The sequence below is a fragment of the Perissodus microlepis genome, unplaced genomic scaffold (genome assembly GCF_051167445.1).
Source record: "Perissodus microlepis isolate ML-2025 ecotype Zambia unplaced genomic scaffold, ASM5116744v1 scaffold_59, whole genome shotgun sequence".
Taxonomy (NCBI): domain Eukaryota; kingdom Metazoa; phylum Chordata; class Actinopteri; order Cichliformes; family Cichlidae; genus Perissodus; species Perissodus microlepis.
Genome location: NW_028182081.1, coordinates 40,344 through 55,000, shown reverse-complemented (window position 1 = coordinate 55,000; position 14,657 = coordinate 40,344). Strand labels below are relative to the sequence as shown.

Genomic DNA, 14,657 nt, shown 5'->3' with positions numbered 1-14,657 from the left:
GTTGTTGAGAAATAAGTGTAGAAAGAGGTGTGCAGGGAAAAAAGCAGGTGTGGGTGTGTGAAATTTGTTGAGTATTTGAGTGCAAAAATGTGTGGTCTCCAGCTAATTTGGAAAGGCTGGTTGCGCGATGTGCAGGTTGTGCTCTTTAAAAGTGTTTCCCTGAGCTTTTACTTGCAGCTTGAAATCTAAATAAATGGTAATGGAAAAAAAAGCTGGAAAAAGGAGGAGCCCGGAGCTTCGTCTTTCGCTCGGCCTACCCCGCTGTAGCAGACAGACCGTCAGAGACTCGAACTTGGCCGTTAAACTCTGGGGTCTGAATGCTGGCCTGTTAACGCTGTGCACCATACAGCAGGCCAGTTAACGATATAAAAAAAGGACATTTATCTTCTGTTCTTCAACAATTTTTTTTTTTTCGTTTTTCTAAATCTATTTAGCTTCTTGTGCAGTATTGTTCCACACAAATTACACATGGAAACCTAGTTATTTTTTTAATTGGCTTTCACAAAATGGGACTGCCAATGTTGGAGGTGGTACCCAAAGCCTTCCTGCTAGCCGGAAACCTGCTGGCAGCGCCACTATGTTCTCAACACACTCTTCAGCTTTGTTGCCTCTTTTCGGCACACCTACCTAGTCCCACTCATCCACTTTATCTGCTCATGGCTTTACCCACACTGACCACTCCTTCGATTAAGGTAAATTCAAGCAGGTCATTATAAAAAAGACACACAGCTTATCATCTTATCCTTGGGCAACACCTAAAACCACTCTGTTCATTTGTTTGCTAGATTAGCCGCTAGCATACACACACTGTGTTAGAGGCTTGTTGCTACCTAGTTAGCGATGCTACACACCTGTTACTGTGTATTTTTCAATGATTCAGCACTCCTTGGATTTTTAGACAGTAATGAGATCATCTGCACACTCCACAGAGGTCCAGAGTTACTGTTAATAGCAAAAATGTAATGCTGTCCTTAGGAGATTTTCACATAAGACTGTGAGTGTGTAATGGATTTAAAAGTGTTAAAATGTTCAGAGCACTCTACAGCCCGGTAACATGGAAAGTTTGAAAAGAGCAGCAGAAGGTATCAGTACTGTAGTGTAACTTGTTCTTTTCATTTCATAATAGTGAAGAGAGTGCAGATTATTATGAACAGCTACATCCACCCGGGGTGAAAGTAGTGTGGGAGACCATCAGGACCCAGCTGGGTTTCGTTAGCCCAGAGGTTTGGAGAAACTTCTTCCTTTTCTTTCATCACAGCTGTCCTGTGCCAGATGTTCTGTTGACCCACTGAAAGAGGCATCTTTGAGAAACATCAGAAAGACTGAAGCTCATGGCAGGAATCAAGGAGGACATTGTGATCTTCACCAGCAGCTCCCTCACAAGGAACTCTTCAGAACTCCACTGCAGGCACGCCCCAGAAGATGGATAAAGCCAGCGTTTCATGAAGACACTGGAACCAATCTATCTTCATAACAGTGAGTTTTGTCAACAGATCATATGCTCTTGAGACATAGTCTGGTGATAACGATTATACACAAATCGTTGGTGCGTTTAAATTATAGCAGCTATGTGGTGTAGCTTATAGCAACATGTACTGTGTGCTCTGGATGTTGTAGGTGAAAGCAGCATAGTTCACTACAAAAAGCTTTCATGATCAACATTTCTGCCACTATAAAGCAAAAATGTATGAGGAATTCATAGATCAAACTTAATGAGTCCCTCAGGTGGGTTCAAACTATCATGCATTTTAATCTCCTTTACAATAAACACACAGTGACATGATTTGAAACTTGAAATTGTTACCAATTAACCAACTTGTTTCATTTGAGTTTATCTGATTAAAAAAATGCTGCTAAGTAAGCTTGTTGCAGTATTGGATGTAAATTGTGTATGCTGTTGAAATATCTAACAGACCAAAATATTTTTCAGTGGTGAATGATATTAGGAAAACCCGTAGATCTTATTTTATAACTGCATTATAAGTAGCAGATAATAAGGGATGGCGTTCAGCTGCAGTTAAAGAGGTTAATGTTTAGAGCTGTACCCAAGCTGGCCCCCTGCCTTTGGCCACACAGCTGTGTAAATAAATTTGGCAAGGTGGCTTGGTCTGACTGTAGACTGAGTTTAAATGACAGTTGCACTTTCACTGGGTGAGTGATCTCCATTTCCTGTGCAAATGCAAATTCCTCGCTGACAGTTTGACCAAAAGGCATTTCCAGTGGAAATTGGCCGACATATCCTCAGCAGAACCATGTATAATATCCACAAAACTTAAAAAGAGGTTATACACACACAATACGGTAATATTATGTTGAAGCACAGTACGTATCACTCCGCAAGGCGCCTGCCTACGATAGCCGTAATGCTCCGACAATCCATCAAGCGGTGCGGGTTCGTAGCTTAGCAAAGTCGTACTAAAACATTTGACAGATTTTCGAGCGCCATGTACATACAATCGTTTCGAGGTCAGTAAACACAACCAGAATTTATACATAAGGCCCATTGGATTATAAGGGGCACTGTCGATTTTCAGAAAATTCTAAGGATTGATTTTAAGTGTGCCGTATTTTCCAAAAAACACAGTAATAACTAGGGATGGGTACCGGTATCCGGTGCCATGATGGCACCGGTTCTGACATAAACCGTAGTAACCAGACCGAAAAGCAGCGCACATTTCGGTGCTTTTTTTTCCTGAGCTGTGATACACTTTAGATTCTAGCCAATCATCTTACGTTTCCGAGGATAGTAGGCGGGCCCAGGTACGTACGTTCTTTTAGAGCAGAGCTACAGATTAAAAATGCCCAAGGCGAAGCGGTCAAAAGTCTGGCTGTACTTCACAGCAAAAGATGGAAACTCAGCAGCCTGCAACAAGTGCTTTAAGGTGATACTGTGATACTGTCAAAGGAGGTAACACCTCAAATCCGATGAAACACCTGGCGACGCATAGCGTTTTTTTTAAAAAGCCGAAAAATGCGCCGTATTTGATAGCTTGCTGCGAGACCTCACACCGTGCGCATCTACTGCGGGTGTGGTGCCTGTTATCGGTCCTGGAGTTAGCAACATCCCCCAAAATCCCGAAGAGGAGAGTCCTGGCCCCTAGCCCTGCCAGTGTAGCAGAAATGATGACGGATGATGATGGCAGCAGCAGCCGTTCTTCTCTGCGTGAGTAGCTTAATGTTGTTCGTGTATAATTTACGTTGAGTAGGCTAACCACGTTATTACATTAATGCATGTAAGGTGAACTAGCAAACATCATCATAGCTACATGCGGCTGTCTTCTTGTTTGATGGCAGATACTCCCTTCACCCTGGCCAAAAAGGCTAAAATGACCAAAGAAAAAGTGGAAAACAGTTAAACATGAGAGGTTTTTGGACAAAGTTTTTTCCATTGTTTAAGCACTGCTTCCAGCCAAGAGTGATACCATATATGCCCCATAGCTGCAGAAAAGGCTAACATTGTTATCTTTTTACAAAAAAACAGCTGAACATGAGAGGTTTTTGGACCAAGTTTGTGTTCTCCATTCTTTAAGCATCGGTTTAAGCACCGGCACCGTTTCAAAAGTACCGGTTTGGCACCGGTATCGGATAAAACCTAAACGATACCCATCCCTAGTAATAACGACGGCCCGCTAGCATGCGCTACCAAAAATAGTGCTTTGTTGTGTATCTGACGGACGAAAGCCAAACCAGTTCCACACCACTGAAGTTGCAGCATTTTTACAAACCAATTTTGGTTCATCCGTTTCATTCAACGATTTGCTTTCGCCGCCATGCTTTTTCCGACGTGTGCATATGAAAACAAAGGCACTGCGCGTGCGCGTTTTACCCAGATTCTATCGCGATATTTCATTTTTCTATCGTTGCCCAAAATTATACCGGTATTACCGTTAACAGTATGATATGGCCCAGCCCTACTGACAACTACACTTCTGAACAGGTCCAACTTTTGATTTGCACTCAGAATGATTACATCAAAGAGTTTAGTTAAAAACACTAAAATGAAACCTGCAGACTTGCGATTCATGATTCGTATTCATGAGCAACTGGAACGACATTATCATTGAGTTTATTTTTTTCACGTCTAAGCAACACCAAGTCTAGCCCTGATTGGATGATATAAGTGACAACAGACCTGTCGCTGTGTCAGTCTGTGTACATAATCCTCACCTGGGTGTTGCTGTTCAGTGTAAGCAATATCATTTGCATTTTATTCCTCTGATTTATTTCTCTGTGGTTGCGCTCGTCTACAGGGTCCAGAGAGGGACAAAACAGTATCAATGGCCTTGTCAGCAGCAGAACGGTTTGTCTTGAAGTCTCAGCGAGAAGGAGGAGGTACAGCGGGGGGATAGAAGCATCTTTAAAAATGTTGAAAACTTCTGTTTATTGCTCACCCTTTGTTAAACTAGGGAAGTTTAAGCAGTGCATGTGTGGATCTGCACACACATGCAGCATTTTTCTTGCATTCCATGTATGAGCTAGCCTCAGTCAAAACAGTGACGACACATACATGACTGCCTGCTGTTTTGCATTACTGTGTATCTACTGTGATTCATGCATGCTGTACTGTGACTGAGATAATAGTGTATGTGAGACACACTTGACAACAACATTGATCAGGATGTGAAAAAGCTACCAGATACAAGTTGTCAGCAGGTTATGGCTGACTAACCACCCTGCCTTACATCACTCTGGGCTAATACTGTAAAAAGCAATCATTAGTTTGTAATATCAGATCATTTGTTTTGATAAATACATAGTCCAGTATCAGGGTTCATATGAGCTATTTTAGCAGTAATTTTACACCTCCACTATGATAGTATTTAGCTGTTAATCATGTTAGCAAGGAAGCTCGGGTTTGCAATTCATTCTTAATTTAGCCACGCTGCATGAATTTGGATGATACGATTTTTGAAAATGACAGTTTCATTTATCGGGCGTTTATAAAATCGTATTTCTTAGGCTGGCTTTTAAGGAAGGAGAAAAGGTATGTATCAGTTGGCTGGGAAGAAAGATGGAGGTGGAAAGGATGTGCGAGCTATGGGACAAAGTTGCTGAGACTAGGTTAAAAAGAGGTGAGGATCAGTGAGCAGGAGTGTGGCTTTGTGCTGAAAAGAGCACAACAGATTGTCTGGAGAGAAGGTGAAGGAAAGTCAGCTGAAGCAAGACAGTTTGTGGAGTTTGTGTTGGACTGTATGTTATGCTGGGAGCCTGGGGATTAGTGGACTTTGATTCCAAGTTAATACTAGCTAGTGTTTCTCACTGGTTTTTGGGTGGTGGAGTAAAAGGGATTGGTTGGTGGCTGTTTCTAATGTTAGCCTTTTCTTGCTTTTCTTACAGGCAGGGTAAAGACATGGTGATGAATGAGTGTGTGGGCCGTCTGCTGAGGACCAAGAGCTCAGGACAGTCAGACGGGGGCGTCGCAGCAGGAGTCACCGTGCTCGACAATCCTCTGCTGTTCTGAGATGTCACACTCCTGCCTGCACATACAAACCACAGTGAAGTCAAAGTTCCACCTGCACCTCCACCTGTTCTTGCAAAAGCATGAAAACTGACAGAGGTGAGACAGCAGAAAAGTTCTTGTTTATTTCTTTTTTTACTAAGTTAAGGAATTAAGTTAAGAAGAGTGATTAAATAAATTGTTTCTTGCATTTTTGGTTTAATGATTGTGTTTAGGATTATTTCAGAAACATGTTAAGAGGATCTTTGTAAGCCTGTATTTACTTTAAAAGAAGGGAAGCACTTCTTCATTCTACAGAAAAGGTGACACATTACAGATGAGTTCATAAAAAGTGTCACTGTCACTCTTTCAGGGCTCTGTCACTTTTTCTTTTTTACTGGAACAGCATGGTAAAGTAGGCCTAGGCTGCCATCTTGTGGCAGTGTGTTGTTACTACAACATATGAAATTGTGTTTCTATTGGAAATATAATTCAGCACCACCGAGCCGCTCTCTCAGTTACAAACTGAACCTGTTTTTTAGACATATAAATCACTAAGTACAGTGAAGCTTTTGGTTTTGTAAAAGTGTTTCTTATTCTAAATGCATGTTGATTTTTATAAGGGTGAAGAGCAGTTAGCAGTGCATTCATGGACATCTTTAAACTATTAACTGAAGAATCTTTGGTCATGATGGCATGAACTAGAAACGTGAGCTCCAGGTGAGACTGCACAGAAGAACAAGTGTCCTTAAACTGCATCAACTGATGACGTCTTACAATTTTATTCTACTGTGTGTTTTTATCATTGAACGTTTCTGTCTTCAGGTTTCTCTCAGATCAAGATTGAATGTGAAGACAAGGGTGATGGATGGTGTGACATGTGCTGCTGGCCCACAGAACCAGGTGAGTATGCTGTCCATGTGCTCTGCAACAATGAGGACATCCAACACTCTCAGTTAAGATTAGTTTTCATGATTGTTGCTTCAAGGCCTGAGATCATGGTGGTGGGCTTGTGATGGACACACTTTTCATGGCTGAAACCTCTCCTGTAGAGGCTAAGCCTAGGCTTGAAGCCACTGGGGTGTTCGTTGGCGACGGTGACGCGATGTCACTGGTATGCATGAAGTTATTAAACTTGATAGAGTCCAATAACTCCAGCCTTACTCATCTTGTCCTTCAGATTCTTTATTTCCAGGATTTAACAGCAGCTCAGTGGTCACAAACTGTTTGCTTCCCCCCGATCAACAACACAGCTGCCGCTAATTACGTGTGTCTACCTTAAATATCTTCACAAACTCAAAATGTGACCTCTAGCACCAAACGCTTGCTGCAGTTCTTGGTGTCAGAGGTGACACACAAGGTATCGGGTTTTCACTGCAATTACTTTTTCATATAGGACCAAGTATGTTTGGATAGCTTTTTGCCCTTGAAAACTGCCGTTTCATATTAGACATTCTTGTCTAATGTTATAAATGTATTGATCTGAAAGGTGTAAGTGTGACAAATATGCAATAAGATACAAAATCAGAAAGGAGGCAAATACTTTTTCACAGCGCTATAGTCTGTAAATGGTCTTCTTTTGGCTATAGTAGATCTTTTACTTGTTCCTTTCTTAATTGTTTGTTTGAAATTGTTTTTTCGATCATATTGAGTATAGACGAATGCAACTGTGAGCTTTAGCGATTAGCCCGTTTCAACAGGACCGTGATCCTGATGTGTGAGACAGCAGGGTGCTGCCACTGGTGTTGTAATGTGTGATTTAGTTCCTCCTAACATTTCAGTTTGCTTCCAGTATCTATCCTCTGTGATTACTGGCTCTTTAGACAGATTTAATAGAAGTGTGTGAGCTATTGGCTCAGTATAAAGGGTCAGTAGTGTTTTCATGTCACCTATCCATCCTCCATTTAGTCACCCAAAGCATGTAGTAAATACTCCTCACTTTTATTCATCTTCTCTTAAATTCAGACAAATTCCCACTTGTTAACATTGAGCTTGTGTGTGTGTGTGTGTGTGTGTGTGTGTGTGTGTGTGTGTGTGTGTGTGTGTGTGTGTGTGCGCACGCACGCAAGTTCCAGCCACCAAGTTGAATGAACACCATCACCAAATCCAACCTGGGTCAGTGTGTCAGCAAGATTTAAAGAAAACATAAAAATTATATTGTCTCCTCGAACGGATGTTGTGTCACCTCCTCCCTCCATGCACAGGTACATCCCAGCCATCGTGGATCACAGTGGAGGCCTGCCCTGCCATGGTACCTACCTGCTGCACCAGGTACAGGATTGGTGCACATGTTGTTTTCTTATTACTCACACAGTGGTAACTGCTTCCTTTGTATACAGTTGAATCTCTTCTTTTAAAGCGTAATGTTGCTCTAGCTGTGCCCACTGTGATCCTGAGCTCCTGTTATGTTTGCTGCAGGGGATCCAGCGGAGGATCACAGTGACCCTCATCCACGAGAAGGGCAGCGAGCTCCATTGGAAAGATGTTCGTGAGCTGCTTGTAGGTGAGCAGCCTACCTTTAGGGTCTAGTCGTACTATACCTCTCTGTAGTAAACAAAAACCCCAAAGCTCAGAAACAATGTTTTATAGTGTTTGTGTGCTTTTGATAGAAGAAGACAGGACAGAACATCATTAAAGGGATTTGACTTATTGAGATCACACTGAAAACGCACCACTCGGTTCACTCTGAGATATTTTCAGTCTGGAAAGATGAATCTGTCGGGCTTTAGGCTGCTTCTCACTTTAAGCAGTTCATGCTGTAGCTGTAGCTGATGGACCAAAAAAATTACATTTCATATTTTAGACATTCAGCTGCTGACTCTGAAGCCAACAGGGCTCTTGAGTGTGGATGATTGTGTTGGTACTGGATGCTGTGATCAAACAGCTGTTCTGATCTGTCTTCATTCATGCCTGTCGATATTAAGCCTCCTAAGCTCCAAACCAGTAAAAGCGATCTTTGGAGGCAACACCCTTTGTAGTACTTTTCTGTATTTGTTTGTGATTGTGTGACACTGAACCACAGTGCTATGTATATCCTCTGTAACACTCAGACGTTTCCAGATCAATGTTTTCCCCCTCAGCTGTTTCTCACTATAGAGCAGGGGTAGGCAACTCCAGGCCTCGAGTGCCAGTGTCCTGCAGGTTTTAGATGTGTCCTTGATCCAACACAGCTGATTCAAATGGCTAAATTACCTCCTCAACATGTCTTGAAGTTCTCCAGGGGGCTGGTAATGAACTAATCATTTGATTTAGGTGTGTTGACCCAAGGTGAGATCTAAAACCTGCAGGACACCGGCACTCGAGGCCTGGCGTTGCCTACCCCTGCTATAGAGTCTTACCTCAGTAACAATGAGGCACCAGCAGAGCATATCTGGCTCTCAGTCTGTGGCTGATAGTGCCCCCTGCTGTTAATAACAGGAACAGTGTAACCTTGTATAGAGCTCATAGTGATGGTCTTAAGATTGCTGCTGCAAGGCACTAATTTGTATCCATGTGTGCTGTATATTCTGAGCATATGCAGTTATGTGAGCTCTCAGGTTTTATGTATCAGGACATAATTAAAAAAAATCAGGTCCTTAGTAGGTCTTAATATGAGGTAAATGCAACCTCAGATGAACAACACATAACACATTATACCAGGTCATTATTTATTTAACAAACACTGAGCCGAAATTCAGATGTTTAAAAAACTAAGTACATCCAAGACTATTTCCATAATTAGTTAAGAGGGTCAGTATCAGCCAGGTGCTAATCAAATGCAATAGATCATCAGTAAGTGTAACCACTACTGTCAGTTTGCTGGTGTGGCGTATTCAGGTAAGTGGTAACATACTGAGGAGGAGAGAAGCAGTTGTTGATACCCATGAATGTGGGAAGGCTTTGAAGTCCATCATTTTACAGCAAGAAAGATTATTTGCAAGTTCAAAAAATCAAAGACTGTTTCCAATCTTACCAGGAGTGGACGTCCCAGAAAATTCACCCCACACATCTGAGGCTCTACAGGCCACAGTTAGCATGCTAAATGTTGGAGTTCATGGCAGTGCAATTAGAAAAAGACTCAACATATATGGCCTGTTTGGAAAGGCTTCCAGGAGAAACCATTTTCCCTCTAAATACAACATGGCAGCATGGGTTAGGTTTGCAAAGTTGAAAACCTAAGCCCTAATGCACAGCTTCAACATTGGTAAAAACCAAACACGGCATATCAGCACAAACACCTCATACCAACGGTTTTGCTCGGGTGATGATTATTTGGGCTTTTTTTTGCTGGCAAAGAACCTGCAAAGTGTCCAGGTCACTGAGTGAGCCATGAAGTACTCTAGAGTCAAAGAGATCATCGTTGGGTCTGACTCCAGAGCGCAGCAGCAAAGCAACAACAGAGTGGTGCTGCAGTGGCTCAAAGTTGAGACTTTAACATGATTGAATGTTAAGAAAGCTGTGAATGAATAAATATCTGCAAACTTCAATGAACCGAAGAACCATTGTAAAGACAAATGGGCCAGAAATCCATCCACACTGCTGTGAAACACTAATAAAAAATGATTACCTCAAGTTTGTGCTGCTAAAGTTGGTTCCATCAGCTGCTGCATCACAGGTATAATGATGATGTGGTGTAATAATCTAGATCCAGATCCTTAAACTGCTTTTTCACGTGTCTGTAAATGAATTTCTTATCATTGTCCCGATTGGTGTCGGCTGACACTTGACACTCTGTGGCTCCTGATTTATCTGTTGTCAAGGTCTCACCTCAGTGCAATTCCTCACGTTTTGTCATGATTCAAGGATGAATGTGAACACCGCTTCAGTCACTGTGTTCACTTCCTGATATGTCAGAACTGTGCTCACGTCACTCACTTTTTTTTAACAGCATGACACACTGCTGTAAACAGAGACCCTGTAATGTTAGCACCAAGTAGGACTTCATAAAAAATAATGCTGTCAAGCTAACTTTTCCTCTTTCTGTCTTTTTCAGCACTTTCTATCGCTTTGAGGCAGTGTGGGACAGATCCCTGCACAACTCCCTCCTGCTCAACCGCGTCACTCCCTATGGAGAGAAGATCTACATGACCTTATCTGCGTATCTGGAGGTCAGCCGCTGCTCCGCCGTGTTGTACCTGTTTGTACGTGTTTTTAAGTGTCTTGATGTCATCGTGTCTAACACACACCCTTTATCTCCTCTCTGCAGCTGGACCATTGCATCCAGCCTGCCATTATCACCAAAGACATCTGCATGGTCTTTTACTCCCGAGACGCCAAGTTGTCCCCACCTGTTCTCTCAAGAACCTCTTTGGGACTGGATACTCCAAAACTCCTGACTGGTAAATCTGGGCTGCTGCACTGTGGCCATCTCTGTTTCACAATCAAAGATATCTGCCCTGTTACAAAGTTTCCTTGTTCATAACTTCTGCTTCATTATAGCAACCGAGTGACTGGGATCTACGAGCTGAGCTTGTGTAAGATGTCTGACACTGAAAGCCCAGGTGGGCGGCCATGAAACATGTTTAAAGAACAGCAGCTGTTTTATCATAATTCTGTGGAGAGCTTCATCCTAATGAGGGCTCATGTCCGGAGCAGGGATGCAGAGGAGGAGGAGGAAGGTCTTGGACACATCAGTGGCTTACGTGCGAGGAGAGCCTCGCTGGCTGGAGGCCCAGAGGAGATAGCCTCATCCTAGAGCAGCGGTCCCCAACCCCCGGGCCTCGGACCGGTACCGGTCCGTGAGTCGTTTGGTACCGGGCCGCGAGAGTTGAGGCTCGGGTGAAAAATGTATGGTTTTCAGGGTTTTTATCGGTTTTCAGCGTTATTTTGTTATCGTTAACTCGGTTTTCCTGGGTCTTTTCACGTGTGTTCTGAATAAATCTTCTTTTTTTCGGTACCGGTACTGGTTTTATTTTGTTGTATTTATCCGTGACACCTTAAAGGCCGGTCCGTGAAAATATTGTCGGGCATAAACCGGTCCGTGGCGCAAAAAAGGTTGGCGACCGCTGTCCTAGAGCACCAGTGGGAGCTAGAGAAGATGGAGCAGCTGCAGGAGGTGGGGCCTTAAAAGATTTATAAAGAAATGAATCTCTGTTTAATATCGTAGAGGGAAAAAGACTTTTCAACTCAAAGACCAAAGTGCTATTCTAAAAAGTTTTTTTTAGAGTACAGACTTTACATGACTAACCCTCCCCTTTTCTCCCCACCTCACATTCGCCCCCATCCTTCGTCCAGGTGGATGAAAAGACCCGTCACCTTCTGGCGCTGAGAGAGAAGCTGGGAGAGGCGGCTCCCGTGGGAACAGCTCCCACCTCCAAGTCCCTGAGCGAGTCTCTGTCCCCCAGTGTGAGCTCGGGTACTCTGTCCACGTCCACCTCCATCTCCTTGCAGATCTCAAGCACCACCTTTGAAAGCGCCATCACGCCGAGCGAGAGCAGCGGCTACGATTCCGCTGACATGGAGAGCTGGTGGATCGTGAGAAGGAGCTGGCCACCAAGGTGAGAAAAACGTCGGAGGCAGGATAGACGTAAAACTCTCCCAGCAGATCTAAGCTGGCGAGGCGGCGTGGCAGCCTGACGAAGAACTGATCGGGCGGAGCGGTACGCGGGAAAACCACCGCTTCCATCCTTTCTGAAAAGCCTTTGAAAATACAGAAAATACCAAGTGTTAAAACTTATTAATCATTGTGATTCTTGACGGTTTTCTCTTGTAAGTAGACTTGTGGCTTAAGTCTCTTTTCATGCAACTCAAACGTTTAAGTTCCACAGAACTTTTGCCTCCCCGCTTCCCTCCAGCAACCCCGCTGCCAGCTTAGCTTTCCTCCTCTCTATTCCCTCCCCTCAGCTTTTTGTGTTTTTGTTTCGATGACAATGTTTGGGTCTAATTTTGTTCCGCTTGGTTGTCATTCCCAAACTCCCCTAACTAAGTAGCATGTTGTAGTAGTCTACTTGTGTGTGCACGACTCTTTAGAAACTTTCCGTTTGCCAGTCATCTGTACAAAAAAAATGTCTCTATCAGTTTTATTTGTCTCCTGAAATGAGTTTCATTCTATTTTGGGTTTTTTTGTTGTTGGTTTTTTATTAAATTAACATGCTCGCATGATACCTGCAGCAGTCCTCAGGAGAAGACCAGGTTTGCTCAGTTTCAAACAAAAAACAAAAATGAACCAAATGAGACAGCTTACATCTCCAAGTGACGTGTTAGTTTACGCTCTGCTACCTAAACTATAGCTGCTAATAGATTTATAGGGTATTTTTCTTCTCGCAGTGAATTTGCATCAGGCTGAACCGTCTCTGAAACAAAAACTCAAAGTGGGAATGAACTTTGACAGGAGGGCCACGCCCGATTTCCACTGTCATCCACGTCATACTTAGATCCTCCTCAATCTGTGTACATACGCCGCCTCTAAACCCCCGAAAGTGCCAGTGTCAGTTAGTGAGTCAGTAAAATACTCATGCATTTGTGTTAACATAAAAACTGCAGACTAACTAGAGACAAACAAGCGCGGATCGCTTCATATCTCAGCAGTTTAAAAAACAAACAATGACCGATTGTTCCTGCAGGAGTAGATTTGGGCCCCTTTTTGCTTTTTCATCCCAAGGAAAAAAAACAGGGTTACAAGGAGATGAGGACGAGGACTAGGAGGATGAAAACAAACTAAGGAGAGAACTTGATTTGTACATGCAGTCTGTTCTGGGATCAGTGTGGTAGTTAACCCTCATTTAACACATTCCTCTCTGCTCCTCTAGCTCGCTCTATCTCACTGAGAATCAGAAAGCCTTGACATTTACTGCTATTAACTTTACACTCTTCTTGTAAAGACGCAAAGAAAACACAGTGAAAAGGTTAGAAGGACTTAAGGAAAAAGAATGAATGAATGGTTTAATAGAAGGAAAGAAGTTAAAGGGACTACATATTCAAAGGTCTTATTTCTGATACTACCCCATGAAAATATTTGCTCTGTGTGCCGTGCTGCAGCTGCTACATTCGGCTTCGGATTCACTTTTTGGCACCTACGCCTCTCGAGATGTGTTAATGCAGAAAGGTATTGAAAAACTCTGGTCAACCAACCAGCAGTCTGCCTGCTGTGTCGTATGAAATGGATGGAAGGAGAGGTACCAACTGTCTGTTACATATAGATAAAAAATAAAGCTCTGACGTGACCTCGGGTCAGCCAGCCTGACGGTCAGAGAAACAGAAACGTGCTGGATTGTGGATCTCTGAGCTGCACATCAAAGATGCACCTATGCACAGATCAAGTCTGAAAAGTGCAATGTACCTCATATACATGTTGATGCGAAGCGCTGCCAGAGCAAACGTTTCCACTGCATTTGCAGAGGTGTTTTTATTTTGGATTGTGTATTTATTGTTTGCAATCTTTAAATATTAGTTTGCAGCTCTTTGCACATATTAATAAAAGGTTCAACTAACTGATCAAATAAAGTCTGTGCGGTTTAGTTGTTCCACTCATATTAAACCAAATGATGGTGTGGCGGCCTGTTCTAGTGTGAACTAAGAGAGGCTTTGAATGTAAGAGAGGGGGGAAAGGAAAAGCAGACCTAACATGTAACCCCTGCAGCTCGACTGAGGAGGTGAGTTACATTAGTGCTTCCTCTTTATTAGAAAGCGGTTTGAGTGAATTAGAAGTCTGTTATTTTTTTGGAGGAGATCTACTCATTAGTCATGCGAGGCATCCATCTGAGCTCTATCAAAATAAAGGTGTATTTTAACTCATTTTAATTTTTTCTAATATCAGAGATATAGGACTATACAAAGTAGCTGGTGACATCTAAAACGACAGCAGACTTATTGTGTCTTTCTTCACCTCATCACTTTTTTCTGTGTGTTTATTTTTCTGTTGATGCCTGTGATGGACCGAGTTGAAAAACAGGAGGAGTCCCAGGAATTATTAGAAAAATATAGTTTCCATTTATTTAACCCCCAAAATTATATTTACAAGAGTAATGAATGTTGAGCTCATAAAAGAGGTCAAAGAAACAAAACTGAACTCAGGCAAAGACTGCAAACTTAACAAACCAAATGACTGCTACAAACAAACATAACTGACCTAAAACATGAAATGACATACAAAGGTATATATAATGGCTGATCAGACCATTGTGACACATGAGGGGTAACAAACAAAACACAATCATAAATCACAAACAATGCAGTACAATCTAGTTTGTTAATAAACTAAACACCAAAGAAGAAAATCAAAAACCCCATTAAACCCTAAACT

At 42.6% G+C, this 14,657-nt stretch overlaps 1 protein-coding gene across 5 annotated transcripts; it reads left to right on the top strand.

Annotated features, from left to right (window-relative positions):
* The first annotated feature begins 417 nt into the window (after positions 1 to 417).
* Positions 418 to 14,297, top strand: LOC146360472 (kinesin-like protein KIF1B). 5 transcript variants are annotated; one of them, XR_014799717.1, is made up of 12 exons: positions 418 to 1,476; positions 4,251 to 4,332; positions 5,338 to 5,557; positions 6,061 to 6,157; positions 6,263 to 6,340; positions 7,507 to 7,552; positions 7,642 to 7,708; positions 7,856 to 7,940; positions 10,410 to 10,524; positions 10,623 to 10,755; positions 10,856 to 10,917; positions 11,012 to 14,297. XR_014799717.1 is itself a non-coding variant. In XM_084922823.1 (10 exons), exons 5-9 carry the CDS (start codon positions 6,316 to 6,318, stop codon positions 10,502 to 10,504), a joined length of 318 nt encoding a protein of 105 aa, XP_084778949.1. In that variant the 5' UTR covers positions 418 to 1,476; positions 4,251 to 4,332; positions 5,338 to 5,557; positions 6,061 to 6,157; positions 6,263 to 6,315; the 3' UTR covers positions 10,505 to 10,524; positions 10,623 to 14,297. The 5 variants fall into 5 exon arrangements, 2 of the variants coding, with proteins under 2 accessions (XP_084778949.1, XP_084778951.1); XR_014799716.1 differs by having other exon boundaries at positions 10,856 to 14,297; XR_014799715.1 differs by having other exon boundaries at positions 10,623 to 11,471; positions 11,651 to 14,297.
* The last annotated feature ends 360 nt before the right edge of the window (positions 14,298 to 14,657 follow it).

Bases quoted from the DNA above. Each gene is read 5' to 3' on its own strand.
- LOC146360472 (XM_084922823.1), top strand. From the start codon at position 6,316: ATGTGCTGCTGGCCCACAGAACCAG. The intron at 7,553-7,641 runs GTCAGTGTGTCA...CTCCATGCACAG, and splicing joins CATCACCAAATCCAACCTGG to GTACATCCCAGCCATCGTGG. The intron at 7,709-7,855 runs GTACAGGATTGG...TGTTTGCTGCAG, and splicing joins GTACCTACCTGCTGCACCAG to GGGATCCAGCGGAGGATCAC.